Source organism: Manacus candei, unplaced genomic scaffold (assembly GCF_025592945.1).
Source record: "Manacus candei isolate 608988 ecotype Guabito, Panama unplaced genomic scaffold, ASM2559294v1 h1tg000069l, whole genome shotgun sequence".
In the NCBI taxonomy this organism is placed as follows: Eukaryota; Metazoa; Chordata; class Aves; order Passeriformes; family Pipridae; genus Manacus; species Manacus candei.
Window position 1 is genome coordinate 4,995,297 of NW_026138117.1, and position 17,611 is coordinate 5,012,907.

Here is a 17,611-nt window from a genome sequence, read left to right on the forward strand (position 1 = left end):
CTCCAGCTCTGCCTACACTATGCCTGGCTCTAGCTGTTGCTAACAGTTCATCGCACCAGTGCAACACACTAATGTTTAATACAACTTGCATGTGACTTTGTATTGGCTGTGTTGAATCAGACTTGCTGTGTTTTTAACTTTCCAAAACCTTCAAGTACATTTTGCTGCTTCTTGAAACCACTTCCAAAATACATAAACGAGCTCTGGCCCGTGCCCGTAACATTTGCAGGAGTGCAAATTTCAGAACAGAAAGGGCCAAAATCCAATGCTTAGGAGGCAGGGCTTCCTAAATTGTTCTGCAGGCACTAATCCATCCTGAAGTGCATTTCTCATTAAAGCTGAACTGGGGAAGTAGCGTGTGGTGTTCCACCCAGGGGGTTCTGATGCATTCCTTTTGAATAAATTTATTGCTGGGTAATTTCTATGTGACAGGAGTATATCAGGCGACAGCTAGAAGAGGAGCAGCGGCACTTGGAAATTCTACAGCAGCAGCTGCTCCAGGAGCAGGCCATGTTACTGGTAAAGCACTGTATCTGTTTTGTTCAGTAGCTATAGGATCCATTTATCCGGTCAGTACTAGGCTTCCCTCAGTCGGGCACAGCTGCACTGACAGTATGACAACAAAGGAGCGTGATTAAAAGGCCATTTATGCAAGCGTTGTGGGCTGACAGGCACATATGAGAAGTGCTGTATGGTCACACTGCTTTCTGGGCAGTAAGAGGAGGCTTTATGTTAAAGTGGAACAGCTCTAGTGTGGTGGTCGAGTTTCTGAACAGACCTTGGCATTCAGTGAAGAACTAGAGTGCTTGTGTTGCAGATCAAAACCACACATGATATGTAAATCCACCCCAGGGTACAATGGCCTAGTGTTGGTCTAAGTCATTGTTTTATGAACTTTACACTGGATTTAGTATAAATAACTCTTTTTTTTTCCCCTTAATAAAAATCAGTTTTGACATAACTCTCCAATCATGTCAAGCTTAGCAGTACTCTCTTGACTTTCCCAACATGAGACACAAGCCATATGGGTCTAACTTAGCTCTTGGTTACACTTTAACAATGAAATAAACAAACAAACAAACAAAAAAAGTCGCAACAGCAACCAGAAAGGTGCCTTTTTAATGGGATGGATAGGGACACGTCCAACATACAGTCAGTGTCATGTCTTGAATTACTCACCTGTTCTCTCAAAGGAATACAGATGGCGAGAGATGGAGGAACACCGACAGGCAGAGCGACTCCAGCGCCAGTTGCAGCAGGAGCAAGCCTACCTCCTGTCGCTGCAGCACGATCACAGGCGGCAGCAGCAGCAGCAGCAACAGCAGCAGCAACAACAACAGCAGCAGCAGCAGCAAGAAAGAAATAAACAAAGCTATCATACCCCTGAGCCAAAATCCCACTATGAGCCTGCTGAAAGAGCACGTGAGGTAAGTCCTGCTTGTGGGCAGGAATCTGCTAACTGTTCCTCTGCCTGTTTGCATCAGCATGAGTGCAGTTCTGCTACAGTACAGTTGGAGGCCAAAGCGTCACGCATAAGAGGCAGAATACTTTAAATTGTTGGCCACTGGTTTCCAAACTTGAGAGCTACTTCTGATTAGTTTTGCCGCAATCACTGAAGTTCAGTGTTTTGAAGTATATGTAAAAGTTGGAAAGAAGGTCTGGAAGGCTACAGACTAAAGGGACCTAGTTTTGGAAGCATCACATCAGGAAGTTACATCTGTGCTTCATCAGATGTGTTTTTGTAGGAAGCATTGGTGCCGTTGGCTATCTGTGTCTCTGGCAAGTGCTGGTGATTGGAAATTGAGAGTCATTTGGAAAGCACAAATGTATAAGGGATATTTGCACACAGCACATTTTTACATGTTTTGACATATGCTCTTCGAAATTTCCTTCTCGTGAACACAAACCAGAATTTCATTAATTTCATTTTTGAAGTGTTAAGTATTCCATTCTGAGATCACATCCTGCTCTTTTGAAACTTTGTGGTACTACCTTCTTGGACTTCAGGCACTCACAAATCAATCAGAAGTCACCAATGTGCTGTTAGTTTCAGTGAGTGGTCCCCTGTCTCCATTGGTCCATGGGTAAGCTAAGCAAGTAATTGCCTCTGATGCATACTTGGCATTCTTTCAGTGGTCTTATTCTTATGTTTCCCTTGAGTGCCATACTTCCCGCAAACCACCAGACTGGGCAATGCTAGTCAAAGCTCTTGAAGGCATTCATCAGCAGCCTGTGGGAACTAGGTAAATACATTTTGGAACAAGAACAAAAAATATCCTTGGGGTTGCTGAACATGATAAAATAGCTCTTGGTTTGCCTTCATCCAGTAGTGCTTCTTAGTCTTTGAAGTATTGCTGTTTGGGCTTGGTGGACACAAACTCATTTTCTTCTAGATGCTGTTGTCCAAGTTTTTCATAAACCACGTTTGTGCTATCTCATCCATTCTGCTTGATGGTTGACGTATCTGGTACATCTCTCTTACTTGGAATAAATTCAGACATACTGGTATGTAGTGGTGCAGACATGGAACCAGCCCTCTGGTCCTTGTTGCACTCTCTTGGCCCATCTCAATGAAAGCATAGTGCCAGTCCAGCACTTCTGTCTGGCCTGAATGCTGCTTTGGAGTGATGCAGAACTGTATGTGCTCCATTTTCCTTTCAGAGTATAAAAGGAGAGAAACTAATGAAGACTCAAGTGTTACATCCATTAGAAGAACCAGGGACTCAGCTATTTTTTTGTTGTAGTCTTTTTCTTTTGAGATTACTCTAGCTAGAATGAATGAAGGCACAGAAATGTTGGTTAGTAGTCAAATCTTCCCAGAACTTGCTGTGTAATAGTCTTTTTAAAAAGTGTAGTAGAAGTATAACCTGGCAGTGGGAGTGACACCAGTTAATCTTAAAAGCAGGCATTAACTCTGACATCTTTCTTGACATAAAATAGCGAATTAGAATGAGTGTTCTGTGCCTCATACTTTCAGACAAAGTGTCCATATGTGGAGATGCTGACCATAGGGGTGATAAGCTGAAGTGGACTAACTTTCCTGTTCTGGCAAAGTCTAATGGTGATCAGTTTTTTAACTCATTGCAGTAGCAATGAGGATATAAGGCAAAGGACTTCTAAGATTGGCTTTGGGAAGCAGCGAGGAGGTTGGAGCTTAATACCGTTTTCAGGTCCAGACAGTCAGATGAGTGGAACAGTGTGTTTTTCTATCCAGGGATGCGCTCTCTGTCTCTTTCCCACTTCTTGTCTGGTTTTGAAGACATGTGGCTCATGCAGTTCATGTGCTTTGTGGAAGAAACCTCCTATCATCTACCGCTAGAGATGTGAAAACCTGCTCCTTCAGACAGAAGGACGTGGGGCTTTTCCTTGTTCTATTCATAACAAGAAGTCTGACCTGTTTTTTAAACTTTAAAGGATGACTCTGTGAATTTGAACACGGTGGTGAAAATAATTGTACGGTGAAGATGCTTACTTCCATTCTTCTTGTTCTTCCCAAGACGTGGTGTATTTTGTGTAGACCTGGCAGAAGCTTGTCTACTTGTTCCCATAGGCAAACTGTTACATCCTCAAATTTTGGAAAGCAGATGCAGGTTGGGTTTGTAAAGCAGCCCAGCTGAAGTGAGGAGTCCTGGAAATTTGCCTCTGTCTTCTGACAGCCAGTCTCTCTAGACTGTCACTGCTAGGAAACCACCCCAGTACTGGTTTTGTGCTTCAGGCACAAGGGTTTAAAGCACATGAAATCAGCCCAAGCTACCATGTTGATCTTTGATGCTTTGGTAAAATTCTGGGAGTTTAGCATTCCTCAGAGGCAGCTCCTCTGGCAGAATTGCACGTGCTGCCCTGGTTCCAGTGACAGACGGTCTTAGGAAATTTGAGGAGGATATTTACTTTTTGCCTATAGCCTCTCTCTGTCTCTTGCCCTTCATACCTGTCACTTTGTTCTCAATGCTGTGGCCTTGGAAGAGTCAATGTTTCTGCATGAGGATCTTGCTTGATGTTCTTCTGAGGACTAAGCACATTCTGATTTAGTCTTTCCTTCAACAAACTCTTGACGTTAATGTATGATCACTTCTGCACCTTCCTGAGAACAGGAAACAAGCTGCTGGGGCTGTCCTCTGCAGCCTATGAGGTTGTGTTGGGAGTATTTGATAAGAGAGAGGATGATCAGTCCTACAGTTTTGTACTTAAAGCCGAACAGGCTCCAGTATTACCTGGTAGAGAAGTATATCCTCCTATCTCTTTTTCCTTTGCCAAAGAGAGAAGCACAAGAAAGCAGATAATCCAAAACCATTGGTTTCATAAGGTAGGTAACTAAAGTAAGGGATAGTAGTGGGAAATGTACCTTTATATTGTAAAGTTGTTTCTGTTTTCGTATATCCTTTTTATTGTTTGTGGGGAAAATACTGATGGGTAATAATTATACTAGGCAGAAAGAAGCCCAGTAATGGTCTTTCTTCATATTATCTCGCATCTAACTGCCTCCCGTATCTCCTCTCTTTCCAGTATGGATTTTCTGTATTGGCACAATTACCACTTCGGTGTAGTTCACTCAGTGAACTTACAGTGCTGGCAAAAGTGGTAGGGAAAAAGTCCTGCTAAACCCCAGATGTATTTGGTTTCTTTTTGATAAAGAAAAGTGGTACTCACCTTTGTATTTCTACTGTAATTGGTTTTATTGACTCAAGGCTTAACCTCTGTTTATTTTGGCTTAGGTGGAAGAGAGGTTTAGAAAAACTAATCAGGGCTCCCCTGAAGCACAGTCTAAACAGATGGGCAAAGTGTTGGAGCCACCAGTGCCTTCAAGATCAGAGTCCTTTTCCAATGGAAACTCAGAACCTGCTCAGCCTGCCCTGCAGAGGCCAATGGAGCCCCAGGTAAGTGCCCAGGAAAATCCTGGCGAGCCTGGAGGAAATGCAGAAGTCCCAACAGGTTTTCTTCAAATTTGCGATGTTGGCACTTAGGAAGTCTTATGTAAATGGTAGCACTGTTACACAACATAGCTTATTCACTAGATTTGCTCTTTATCTCTTTTTGCTTATTTTATTGATAAACTGGTGGATTTTTGGGTTTTGTGGTGGTTTTTTTGGGGTGTGTGTGTGTTTTTTTAATGTTAGAGCTAGATTAGAACTGTTGCATTCTGTTATTATCTGTGCAACAGTGACATGGACTAAATGCTGGTGACAGTTGCAGAACACTTTTACAATTCAGAATTTGCTCTGTGCAATGTATTTACTAATAAAAAGGATGCTCAGAAAAAAAGTGAGCTTGCTTGGTTTTTAAAATTCTTGCTGAGGGAAGCTAACCAAACAAGTGGGTTTTAATAGTATGAGCATGGTTTCAAAGAGATTTACAAAACATGACTAAGAAAAGCAAGTTTGTTGTCAGCTGCTAAACAGAGTTCTCTACCACCTCTGGAAAATCAAAAAGAGGTTGAAACCACTGAGCTGCATGGCAGCTGTTGTTCTGTTTTTTTCTGATGAAGAGCCTCCAGATCTTAATATCTGATCTCATAGGAATTCTGGCATGAATTGAAAAAGTAACCTCTGTCTAAAACTTAGATATAGCCCATAAATTCTGAGCAATTTAGGTGTATTAAATTAAATGGTATGGTTCTGCATTCAGTTCCTGTTTCCATGCAGAATTTTCTTCTTTCAAATAAAGTCTGTTGATGACACTGCAAGCTAACAACATCCCTGACTGTGACTAGGTATTGCAACTCTTTTGGGCAACAGGAGAATTTGAACAGACGGGAGAGTGGGAGAAATCAGGACAGAACTTCATCTCTTACTCATTAATTCCTGGCTTATATTCAAACCTCTATGACTATTTCAAAATATTGGACTTGTATCTTCATGTTCTCTGTGCCAGCTACTTTTAAAGTCTGTGTCTTCCACTCATATTAAGAATAATCAGGCTCTTCAACAGCTGTGTGTATTAAAATTGAGGAAATAATAATCATACAAAAATAAATACATCCAACCTACTGAAACTGGGATTGAAAGCAAAGTTTTGGTTAATTACTAGGTGTGGAAACAGTATGTTCCTCAGTTAGGACATTTCCTCTTCCTTAGTTTCAGAAGTCAACTCTGAAAGACAGGTTTATACACAAGGAGGAAACATGCTGAAGGGTCAATAGGGATTTCAGTGGAAATCCCAATGGAATTTTGACTCTGGAGTCACTTTGTGCCTTCTTAATGTATGTAGTTGAATATGTGTGTATGTAAGTGTGTGTGTGTAGTTTGTGTCTAAATATGTATATATGTACAGTATATGGTACATATATGGTGTAAGTATTGTACATATCTATACAATATATATATGTACATATATATACAATATAGATTATGTTTTTTATACATATTGCAATGACTGTAAAGGAATAAAGGCTTTGTGTTATGGTCTTTCTCCAAAAGTTTGGAACTGTGTCTAGTTCCTAATTTATTAGGAAACATAGATGTCTTTTGGTTTGCACAATTCAGAGCATTCTTTAATTTTGTACTTTTCTTCAATTGGATGTTCACTTCAAATTTCCCAGCCCACCAGTGCTGCCATGAGACCTGGTCAAAGCCCACTGAAGATCGGGGAATCAAAGGCGACTTCTTTCTTGAGTGGCCTTTGGACTCAGTCTCATTGAGCAAATATTGGGTCCTGTTTTCTTCTGGGCACCAGTGTATGTGTATGTGGAGAGCATATCTCACAGAAAATGCATATGTGCTGTATTTTCAGTCTGTTATGTTCTTTGGGCGCTTGCCTTGCTTTTAAGTGCATTGATTCCACCCCACGCTTACCTAATGCCATAACCAATTTGTCTCTGCCCACCTCACCTGCCTTTATTCTGTGTTAATTGGAAAGCCGGTTATACTGAGCGCATTGAATGTTTTATGTTTTGTTTTCTTGTAAGGTACAGTGGTCCCATCTGGCATCTCTCAAGAACAATGTTTCCCCTGTCTCGCGATCCCATTCCTTCAGTGACCCTTCTCCCAAATTTGCTCATCACCATCTTCGTTCCCAGGACCCATATCCACCTTCACGCAGTGAAGTGCTAAATCAGAGTTCTGACTCTAAGTCGGAGGTACCCGACCCCACCCAAAAGGCTTGGGCTAGATCAGACAGTGACGAGGTGCCTCCAAGGGTAAGGAGTAGAAAGACAGATGTGTGCTATTTTTTTATTATTAATTATGATTTTCTTAAGAATGTGATACCCTGGGCACTGGGAAGACTGTGCCCTTGTGCCAGCATTGGTAACAGTATTTTGGAAGGCAGATCCTAATGTAGATGTTCAGTCAATGGGTTAATGACAATCAACCTTAAGTACAATATTGAAGCTTCATATAAAATTGGAAATTATTTACAGAATGCAGCTTTTTCAGAGAAACAATTTATTATGCAAAGTTAACAGGTCATTGCCATATTCAGAAAAGAATTTAAAATATCCCTGAGGTTATTGCTCAGAGTTAATTTTCCTCTTCATCTGTTAGCAACCCAAACTATGAATCATACATTTATTTAAAATTGAGATGGAACTGAACAAAAAGGAAACATTCAATATATTTCCTCTTCCTCTCCCCTCCCATCCCCCCACTGGGATTTGCTTCTTCTGAGTATATTCTTGCTCCCCCACCAGTCTTTGCCTTCTGCTGATCCATTCCCGGGCATTTGTTTGGTTCCCTTGAGCTTATTCTCCTAATTCTCATGCTGTTTCAGCAAATTGCTTTGTGCCTCCCCTGCTTCAGTCAAAATGCCATATTCTTTTTAAATGTCTCAGTAGTTGGGAGGGTAGTGGGGCGTGTATGTGTTTGTGTGGTAACTATTAAACACTATTTAATGTTAAGACTAAACTTTGTGTTCTCTTCAAATTCTGAATAGCATCCCAACTAAGGCTTTTGGTTTCATGGGTGTTTGTTTACTGCTTTTGGTCATTGATGCTAGCTTGGACTTAGAAAGTGTTAAAATCTTAAGAATATATTCTGTGGCAGGACAGGTTTAATTTTCCTCTTCTCTCTCTCCTCTTCGTGGGTTTAACACAGTCTTTTTTTCTCCCAAGGTACCTGTGAGAACAACGTCCCGATCACCAGTCCTGTCCCGCCGTGATTCTCCACTGCAGGGCAGTGGGCAACAGAATAACCAAGCAGGTCAAAGAAACTCCACGAGGTTTGTAAGCCTAATGTCCTTACCTTTCTTGATTTGGAAGAAAGAGGCTCATGGGAAATCAGACATTTCCAGGCAGTTTTTGGCCAATACCTGTTGGACATGAAAGGAAAATGATGTTGGATCCTTTTTCAGTAATGATTAATATTAATTTCCCTTGATGTAGCCCACGTGTCAACTAAGACTGGCAAAATTTCTTCTTCCCTCTCCTCCTTTGAGTTGCCTGCCCTGTAACTTTAGCAGTAATTTCAATATCCTTAAGATTTTGGAAAAAAATGTGGCCATTTATGAACATTTTGCCTTTTGATGCCACAGGTCAACTCGGGCATTACTGGCAGGGGATTACTGGCAGCAGAAGTGTTTGTAATATCTAAAGTGAAGAGATCTCAGAAACTTGCTGGCATCTTGGCCAGAACCAGACTTCAGGAGGGGGAAGAGCATCCATGAGCTGTTACACAGAGCATCTGAGATTAGGAAGGGGGAGGAGGGGACTGACGTCTGAGCTCAGCAGAGCAAAATGGACAGGCTCCCCTGGAACTGGCTCACTAGACGGGGGTGAAGGTATTCTGGTATTCTTTTTGGCTTGGGCTTGGGTGCCCAGGGGACTTCGGAGCTAATTTTAAACCTGCTGCATGCAGGCTGAGGGAACTGTCCACTTTAGGTTAGATACATAAGAATGGCAAGTAGATATCTCCATATATAAAGAATAGCTTATACTCACCTAAATGGTTTTTTTTACCATCATAAATAAGGTAGAGGGAGCCAATGGCAGAGGGAGCCACTGCCTGGGTTGTGCAGCATCACTGGTGCCCTCAGCTTAGTGTTCTTTCAGATGAGTTATTAGTGAAATACTGAGGAAGAGTGATGTTTGAGTTTAGAAACAGGAATTTGGAACTGAAGTGTGTGACAAATAATTTCTTTTCTCCCCGATACAGCAATATAGAGCCTCGTCTGCTGTGGGAAAGGGTGGAGAAGCTCGTACCAAGGCCAGGCAGTGGGAGTTCTTCGGGTTCAAGCAACTCTGGCTCACAGCCTGGCTCCCACCCCGGCTCTCAGAGTGGGTCTGGAGAGCGGTTCCGGATGAGATGTAAGTCCTTCTCCCACCCTTTGTAACATTGTGTGTCTAAGTTTATTAAGCTGTGAAACGCTCAATAATTAAGGATGCTAACCCCCACGTGAAATGACCTTTGAGCATGCAGTGTCAAAGATGGGTTAGCTTCCTCTACCCCCTTGGCTGTATGTCCTTGCTTCCAAAAGGCAACAGGCACAGAAGTCGTTGTCAAAGAGTTTAATTGTTCTTTAATTTGCATCCAGTCACTGCTTCATTTTCCTATGTGCAAACATCCCAGTCTCCATGCCCTCATAGCTCCCTTCCTTACGTGTGCAAGGGTACATTTTGATGCTTGTTGCCTGTCATCTTGGTGGTGGCAGGGTGCAGACTGCTGTAGTAGGTCTCAGCTGGGCTACATTGAATGCTGATGGAGGTTTTGCAGCTTGTGGCCACACTTGAGTCTTTTGATTTGCAGTTGTGTGACTGTTTACTTTGGCTTCAGTCATAGGTCAGTTGCACCTATACAAATCACAGCTAATGATGTCTTTTTGTATAGTCCTTCAGGGACAGTGTAATAGTGAACTTGTGAAACTTAGGTCATGCAGTCAGACACCACCTGATAGTTTTCTCACCTCTCTTCCTCTCTCCAAAATGAAGTAAGAAAATCATATTTTAGCTCCCTGCCTAATCTGTTTTGTTCGGTGTTCCTTTTGGGGTCTTGGCACGTGCAGCATCATCCAAATCAGAGGGTTCGCCGTCGCAGCGTCATGAAAGTGCACCTAAAAAGCCTGAAGAGAAAAAGGAAGTCTTCAGACCTATCAAGCCTGCTGTAAGTTACATCCACTTTCCCTTGTCCACCTTCTCTCTTAGGTGGACTCACAAAAAGTATGGTGTGAGCTTCTATTCATGGTGCCCTCAGGGATGAACTTCAGCTTGAGCTGAGTTTCTGACTGTGGGTATAGCAGCATGTTCTCAGCTGTGCAATTGCCTGCACACATCACAGTACTTTAAACATTAGGTTTTGCTCTGCTTCTGGGATTGATTTCTACTCTCTTCTTTCTTCCTAACTTTTGCCTTTCTCTCTTTCAATCCTGTGCTTCCTTCCTGGGGCTGGATCAATGATCGTGCATATGACCTGAATGTGCCAATACTGGGCTGAATGGTGCAGGGAGAAGTGGTAAGACCTTAAATTGTTGCTACTTTCTGTGAAAGATTTCTGACGTGTCATTTATCTGGCTGCTATTACAATTGACTACAACTGTGTGTCCAGTTGTATCTCGGGAAACTCAGTGGGTTTTCACGGTATTTCCAACTTTCCTTACAACTTTCTTCTCTTGCCATATCTCTTATGATACTGCCCTAGCACCCAAATATGTCAGCTTTCTTAAAGAAACATAGAGGTTGGTCCTTCCCTTCTGATAGTAGGTGGGTGCTATTAACCTGAAAAGTTTAGGAAAATAAACTGTGACAGTCAACCATATGAGAGTGGATCTTGGTGCTTGTATATGTCCTTCAGATGGTACAGTAGAGTAAACTGAAGTCATAAGCAGGGTAGTTGGGATTCAGAATATGCACATTTTTCTATGATATGGCAAGACCCCCTTAGGCTGACTCTTGTGGTGCTTTAATTTATCAGAAAGTGAGTTTTCATAACTGTAAGGAATGAGTAAGTCTGAGGAAACTACAGCTGGGACAATGGAAACATGGCAGCAGACAAGTGAGAAAATTTGGGCACTAATCCTGGGCATTTGTCTTGCAAACTCTTCTTCTCTCTTAGTCACAACATCAAGTTTTTTGGTTTTTTTCTCCCCTCTCCCATCAGGATTTAACTGCATTGGCAAAGGAATTGCGAGCAGTGGAGGATGTGCGACCTCCACATAAAGTAACAGACTACTCCTCCTCAAGTGAGGAGTCAGGGACAACAGATGAGGAAGATGATGATATGGAACAAGAAGGAGCAGATGAATCTACTTCTGGACCAGATGATGTCCGAGCAGTGTTAGTTCTTCTACCAGTGTTTTGCATCTGTTTTCCCTAGTAGGGGATTGAAGGAAAAGGTTGTTGAGTATTTTGGTGGGGTTTTTTTGTTTGTTTAGTTTGTTTTTTTGTTTTGGTTTGGGGGTTTGTTTGTTTGTGTTTTTGTTGAGGTTTTTTTGTGTGTATTTTTTTGGTTTTTTTGTTTTTTGTTTGGTTTTGTGGAGTTTTTATAGAGAGGCTTTTCTAGGCAGGTTATATTGTAAATATTCCACTCTGGTCACAATACAAATTAATTTTCAGTGTGCCTTGATGCAGGGCACTGACAGCTAGGGCAGTAGTGCTATTATCTCACTCCAGTTATTTCTTGTCTGCCAAACAGGTCAACGTTGAACTTGAGCAATGGTGAAACAGAGTCAGTGAAAACCATGATTGTCCACGATGATGTGGAGAGTGAACCTGCCTTGACTCCTTCGAAGGAGGGCACCTTAATTGTTCGACAGGTATTGCTTTTCCTTCCCTGTGCAGTGCTACACCCTTTCTGTGCTCATTAACCCACTCGCTCATTCACCCATGCTGTTTCTACATTATATTTGTTGTTCGTATTATCAAGACACAGCTGTAGTGGATTTCAGATGAGCAAGATGTTTGATGCATGCAAGAAGGAGAGTAGCCCTTGCTTCTGTTTTGCATGCTTTCCGGTGACACCCATGGCAGCACCATGCAGAATATCTCAAAGTCTGTGGGAGAGAAGGGTAGAAAAGCTACAGGTGTGTGGAGCAAGTACATGGAGGAAGAACTTAGTTTAGTTTTACCATAGGACCAAACATGTGTCTCAGGAGTGGGTCTAGGAGGGAGACAGGGGTGGGAGCACTCAGGACTTTTTAAACTTGTTTTGAAGCTGTAGTTGAGGGCATACAGACCACCCAAATAACATACACACACATGTACATACAAATTCACGCAACGGTTGGTGTGGGGGAGAAGTAGAATAGGTGGTGAAGCAGAGAATGTGGACAGAGCTAGAGTGCTATGTTGTTTCCTTTGATTCTGAAAATACTGCATTCTTGTGCCTCTAAAATATAATGATTCCCTGCTTTTAAATGAGCTTGTGTGTTAATGAGCGTGCTAGCTTATAGGGGTTTCCTCAGTAATCGCATTTCGGAGTTTCACAACTGAATGCCAATTTCTTAATTGAGCCCTCTGGTTTGAAAACTAAGATTTCATGGTTATTGTTTTAAATAGTTATCTGCAGGCATTCTCCAGAAAGTCCAAACTGCTGTCTCTATAGGATCTAAGTTAATTTTAAACAAAACAATAGGGAAAGAAATCCTTGCCCCACCCTCAAAAATGTGCTTGTCCCTGTTGTGGTGTCGGACTTAGCAGCACAGTCACTCTTTTGTGAATTGGTGAAACTGGCTGTGCAAGTCAACCACACAAACCAAGCTTTTTCCTGCCAGAAGAGGTGGGAATTTGATGAATACTAGTAGCTCTGCCCACTTTCCCTTTCCATCCAGGCATCAAAGCATGGATTATCAACTTATTTAAAAAAATAAATTAAAAACTAAATGTGAAAAGGTAGGAAGTGAGGGAGAGAAGGAGAGAGGTTGTTAGGGATATAGACCTTTAAGCAGCACTTGAGCAAGACAAGTGTGCCTGTTTTTTCTACAGAGTACAGTTGACAAAAAGCGTGCCAGCCATCATGAGAGCAATGGCTTTGCCGGTCGCATTCACCTCTTGCCAGATCTCTTACAGCAAAGCCATTCCTCCTCCACTTCCTCCACCTCCTCCTCCCCATCCTCCAGCCAGCCGACACCCACCATGTCCCCACAGACACCCCAGGACAAGCTAACTACTAATGAGGTATGTCTTACACCACAGCTGGCTGCTTTTGTAGGGTTATAGCAGCATTGCCTAGTAGCTAGTTTGCAAAGGAACTCCAGCCAATCTCCCCTGCTTTTTTTTTCTTGTCACCTTTGTTCCCACCCTCCAAATAACACATTTCAGTTCTGTGTAAGAAGCCCTTAACTGTAGAGCAGTCCCACGCCAAACTTGCCAGTTTACTATTTTGCTTCCTTTAGTGAGTCATTAATTGCATGGCATTCATTTTAAACTAAACTTGACTACTAGCATTTTCAAGCCAATACTCTTTTTTTTTTAATTCTGTTTTATTCCGGGAGCAGTCTAATTGCAAGCAATGTGCCTCTTCAGAATTAGCAGTTAATTTTGGCTTTGTCAGTAAAGGCTGGACTAGTAACTCCACACATATGAGGAGCTGCTTGTGGAAACTCACCTTTTGGGAGAGGAAGCAGCTGCAGAGGGATTTTGCTCTTTAAACCTTGCCACATGGGCTGAATGAACAAATCAGGGGGTGCCTGGGAGGGTTGTAAAACCTGAGATATTGTTATTTTGGAATAATGAATGGGGGAAAATATTTGGTTTTTTTCCAAGTATGTGTGTATTCTGAAAAGCAGCTGTGTAAAGATGACTGTTCACCAGCACTGGTTATGTCTAGGTAGAGAAGGCTTCACCATGGGGGAAGCTCCCTCTTGCTCTCCTGGGCTGATCCTAGGATAGTATCTTCCCTTACTAAGTGCTGGTGGGAAAGCCTGGTCCTTCCCTCACAGCAGAGAAGAGGCACACATGTGAATGAACAAAGGGCATCGTTTGGCTCTTACCAACCCTAGCAGTAAGCGAGGAGCCTGATATGGTGTCTTTACTCCTGGCTCGGTGGCCAGTCTGGCTTACAGGGTGGACCTCTTAAGCAGGGGAATGGTACAGGGGAGCAAAACTTGGTGAAGAGAAGCTGCTGCTTAGAGTCTTGCCATGTAGGTGTGCAAGTGCTGTGATGAGGAGAGGTTGCAGTGAGCTGGGTAGGCTGATGGCAATGCACGCGTTTACCACATAATCAAAAATGCTTCTGAACCAGAGGGTGGGAGGGAGCGTTTCCTCTTGGAAATTCATTTAGCATAATACTTAATTTTCAGATATGCTTCACTGGTCTTTGATCCTTCTAAAAGCACACTTGTAGGTTATAGAGATCAGTTGATTGATCCAGAGATATGCTTGCTCATTACTTTGATCTAAGCAATAAGTAAGCAAGGTTCACTTAACTCAGCTTAGAAAGTGAAGACTGGGGCAGTACCTGGTGATGAAGGAACCTTTTGGTATTGAGCTGTGCAGGGGACTGATACACTCTGGAGACAAATTTCTAGGGTTTTTCTGCAGAGTAGAGGCTTAGGAAGATCATAAGTTGAAGATTAGTTGATGCTAAAGAAGTGTCTCATAACTACATTTGCATAAAGCTGAGCAAAAATCCAGTACTGCTTGGTATAACTTACACACATGCACACCCTTTATATATATACTATTTTTTCACTTGTCCCGTTCTGCTTCATTATGCAATGTTGTCACTATAATACTAAACTGGCAAGAGTTTTTAAGTCGTTTCATTTCCACTTTTAACAGTTCATTGTTTCACTTCTTTCTTTCTTTATGTTTTTTCATGTTTAGGCCTCATAACTCAGCAAGCACCAGTGATTTTATCCACTACATATTCATAGTGTCATGTCACCGTTTGCTACACCTTCCACACTAATGAGCCCCTTTGTTCGATACAGGTTTAATACGTTGCTTTGTCAAATAAAGGTGGAAGAACCTGCTGCAGCTTTCTGGCAAGAGGCTCAGGTTAAACAAAATAGGGAGAATGAACAGTAGCAAACAATGAAACATAATCCATATTAGAAGTGAATGCTTGATCCCAGATGGTTCTGATTTTGTTGCACAAGCCAAGAGATCAAACTTCATAATTAATTAAACTAACTTGATTCAGGAGATGCTTCATAAATTCAAAAACTGTAGGTAGTGGACAACTTGCAGATAAAATAGTATACCTCCATTTAAGCAGATTTTTTAAAAGGAGAGACATTCCCCTTGTGCTTGATTGTAGTGACCTGTTGTAAAAGGCTTTGCTAGCAGCTGAGTTTCAGGGATGACATTTTGCTGTAACATGTGTGGTGTGCATATGTATATAGTTCAGGTGTGGTGCCTGTAGTGCGTTGTGTATCTATAAAGGAAGTATAAAGGTTTGGGGAGGTTCTGTAGCATAATTCTGTAGTAACTTTAAAACGTTGGTTGTTGTTATCCATGCTTTTTATTGTCATTAATATTAATAAAGTTGAAATTTACATTGCAGACTCAGTCCGCTAGTAACACACTCCAGAAACACAAATCTTCCTCCTCCTTTACACCTTTTATAGACCCCAGATTACTACAGATTTCTCCATCTAGTGGGACAACTGTGACTTCTGTGGGTAAGTAAAGTAGCTGAAGACAACAATTGAAAAAGGGTTCAGTGACTCTTTAAAGTACTTAAGAATGTTACCATCATGCTTTTTATTTAATTTGCAATGGATTGCATAGTTTATTTTCTTTTTCCATTTACATTTCTTACAAAAAGAAAGACTTTCTCAGTATTCTCAGTTACTGATTTGGGTTGTATAATGTCAAGAGTATATGGCCAGAATTTAGCACTTGAGGGATATTACATGCACTTTTCTTTTTTTCAGTAGGATTTTCTAGTGAAGCAATGAGATCAGAAGCAATAAGGCAAGACCCTACACGGAAAGGATCAGTTGTCAATGTGAATCCCACGAATACTCGGCCACAGAGTGATACACCAGAGATTCGCAAATACAAGAAGAGATTCAATTCTGAGATACTGTGTGCTGCCTTATGGGGTAATGCAAACGTGTTCTTCCCTCGCCTCTTGCACTTCTGAAGTGTAGACACGCCAGTATGAGCTTGCAGTCTTCGATGATGTACCTCCGAAACTGTAGCTGTTCCTCTGTGTTTATTCAGTGCTTGTTTGCATCTTCTTGTTGCAAGAGCTGATTATTATTGTGTTGTTTACATTATGTTGCTTCTACTTTGATATTATTTCCCACTGGTATATATGCTTCTGATTGCATAGTTCAGACTTAGAATCACAGAATCGTTAGAATCATTAAGGTTGGAAAAGACCTTCAAGATCCTCGAGTCCAACCTTTGGCCAAACACCACCATATCAACTAGACCATAGCACTATGTGCCACATCCAGTTGTTTCTTGAACACTTGCAGGGATGGTAACTCTACCACCACCCTGGGCAGCCTGTTCCAATGCTTAACCACCCTTCTTCCTGGTGTCCGTCCCGAACCTACCCTGGTGCATCTTGAGTCCTTTTGTTCTGTCACAAGTTGCCTGGGAGAGGCTTCATTCAGTTGATCAGGATGTCCTTTTCAGCTTTTTCTAAACCCTGCTGGTACATCTCTTGCAGCTTTTTGGAGCTTGTAGTAGTCCTTACATTGTACACCTGGTACACACATGGTATTTCTTTTGAAAAATAATCATCTTCTTGAACCTCTTGCTATTGTTGCAGAGCTTGATTAAGATGTGCTTCGTAAGATGACTTGCCACCTCAGTCATCAGTTTATGTAGGAAGGAGGAGGGAAGAGAGGAGGGTAGGAGGGACATTTTCCATTCCGAGACTGTGACTTAGCTTTGTTAAGAGTGGTTACTGCAGAGAGAAGCTGGATATGAGATGTCATCTGACCAAATGTGTCTGGTCTTCTTGTCACAAGGAATAATTTGTGTTGGTGCCAGACCAGTTAGTCAGGATCCCACACTTTACCAGGCTTAGAGCAGTGCTTGTTGCCTGCTACAATGTGACATCAATGCTGCAACACCCAGGGAGGGCTTTCTTCTGCTATGCCATTTGTTTCTTGACCGGAATCTATGGAGGCACATGATATTTTTTGTTATCTAGATATTAATAGATGATGCTTGTGTATGTTACATACATATTTGTCTAATATGCCGAAACTTGGCAGACTGTAAATGCACATGCATGTTATTTTAAAAACTATAAAGAAGAGAGTTGGCCATACCCCTGAGTCACATGATGATTGTATAGGTGACACAGTCTACTTATCTTTTCTGCATTTTCATTGCTCTTTCCAGGGCCTTAGTTCTCTTTTGGGGTTATTTCCACCATTTCTTTTTTCTCAGAACAGCACTGTTGTCTCAGTCTTCTTGCCTGCAAAGCTGTGTCAGTTAAAAAGCTCTCCCAACACCTTATCTTCCTATCTGCTGTTTTCTTTATTTCCAGAATTTGCTGGTAAGAATTTTTACCCCAATGCTATTTCTGCTTGTATTCATGTGTATAAAATGATAAAATGAGGACTTGTGCAAATATAAACTTTCAGGCTGTGAGAGGGCAAAGGCAGAGAGAAATCATGTGGTATCAGTAAAGATGATTCATAATTTCTCCAATCTGCCTTGTTTTGCCAGTAGCAATTCTTGTTAATGGTTTTAAATTTCTTTGATCTCTGTATCTGACTGTTAGGGTGATTTCAAAAAAGGTGTAAAATCCTAGAAGTGTGTTACAACTGTGACACG

General features: G+C 41.7%; 1 protein-coding gene across 9 annotated transcripts in view; it reads left to right on the forward strand.

Annotated features, from left to right (window-relative positions):
* The window catches only part of MAP4K4 (mitogen-activated protein kinase kinase kinase kinase 4), a 170,488-nt gene that overhangs the window by 131,891 nt on the left and 20,986 nt on the right, over nt 1–17,611 (forward strand). Inside the window, exons 14-25 of one of the 9 annotated variants that reach the window (XM_051806931.1) lie at nt 433–519; nt 1,194–1,427; nt 4,713–4,874; nt 6,902–7,132; nt 8,045–8,151; nt 9,084–9,235; nt 9,931–10,028; nt 11,022–11,197; nt 11,556–11,676; nt 12,845–13,036; nt 15,369–15,486; nt 15,742–15,912. In XM_051806931.1, coding sequence (XP_051662891.1) covers nt 433–519; nt 1,194–1,427; nt 4,713–4,874; nt 6,902–7,132; nt 8,045–8,151; nt 9,084–9,235; nt 9,931–10,028; nt 11,022–11,197; nt 11,556–11,676; nt 12,845–13,036; nt 15,369–15,486; nt 15,742–15,912 — 1,849 coding nt within the window. The remainder of the gene's footprint in view (nt 1–432; nt 520–1,193; nt 1,428–4,712; nt 4,875–6,901; nt 7,133–8,044; nt 8,152–9,083; nt 9,236–9,930; nt 10,029–11,021; nt 11,198–11,555; nt 11,677–12,844; nt 13,037–15,368; nt 15,487–15,741; nt 15,913–17,611) is intronic. The other 8 variants (XM_051806932.1, XM_051806934.1, XM_051806936.1 and 5 more) reach the window with 8 other exon arrangements.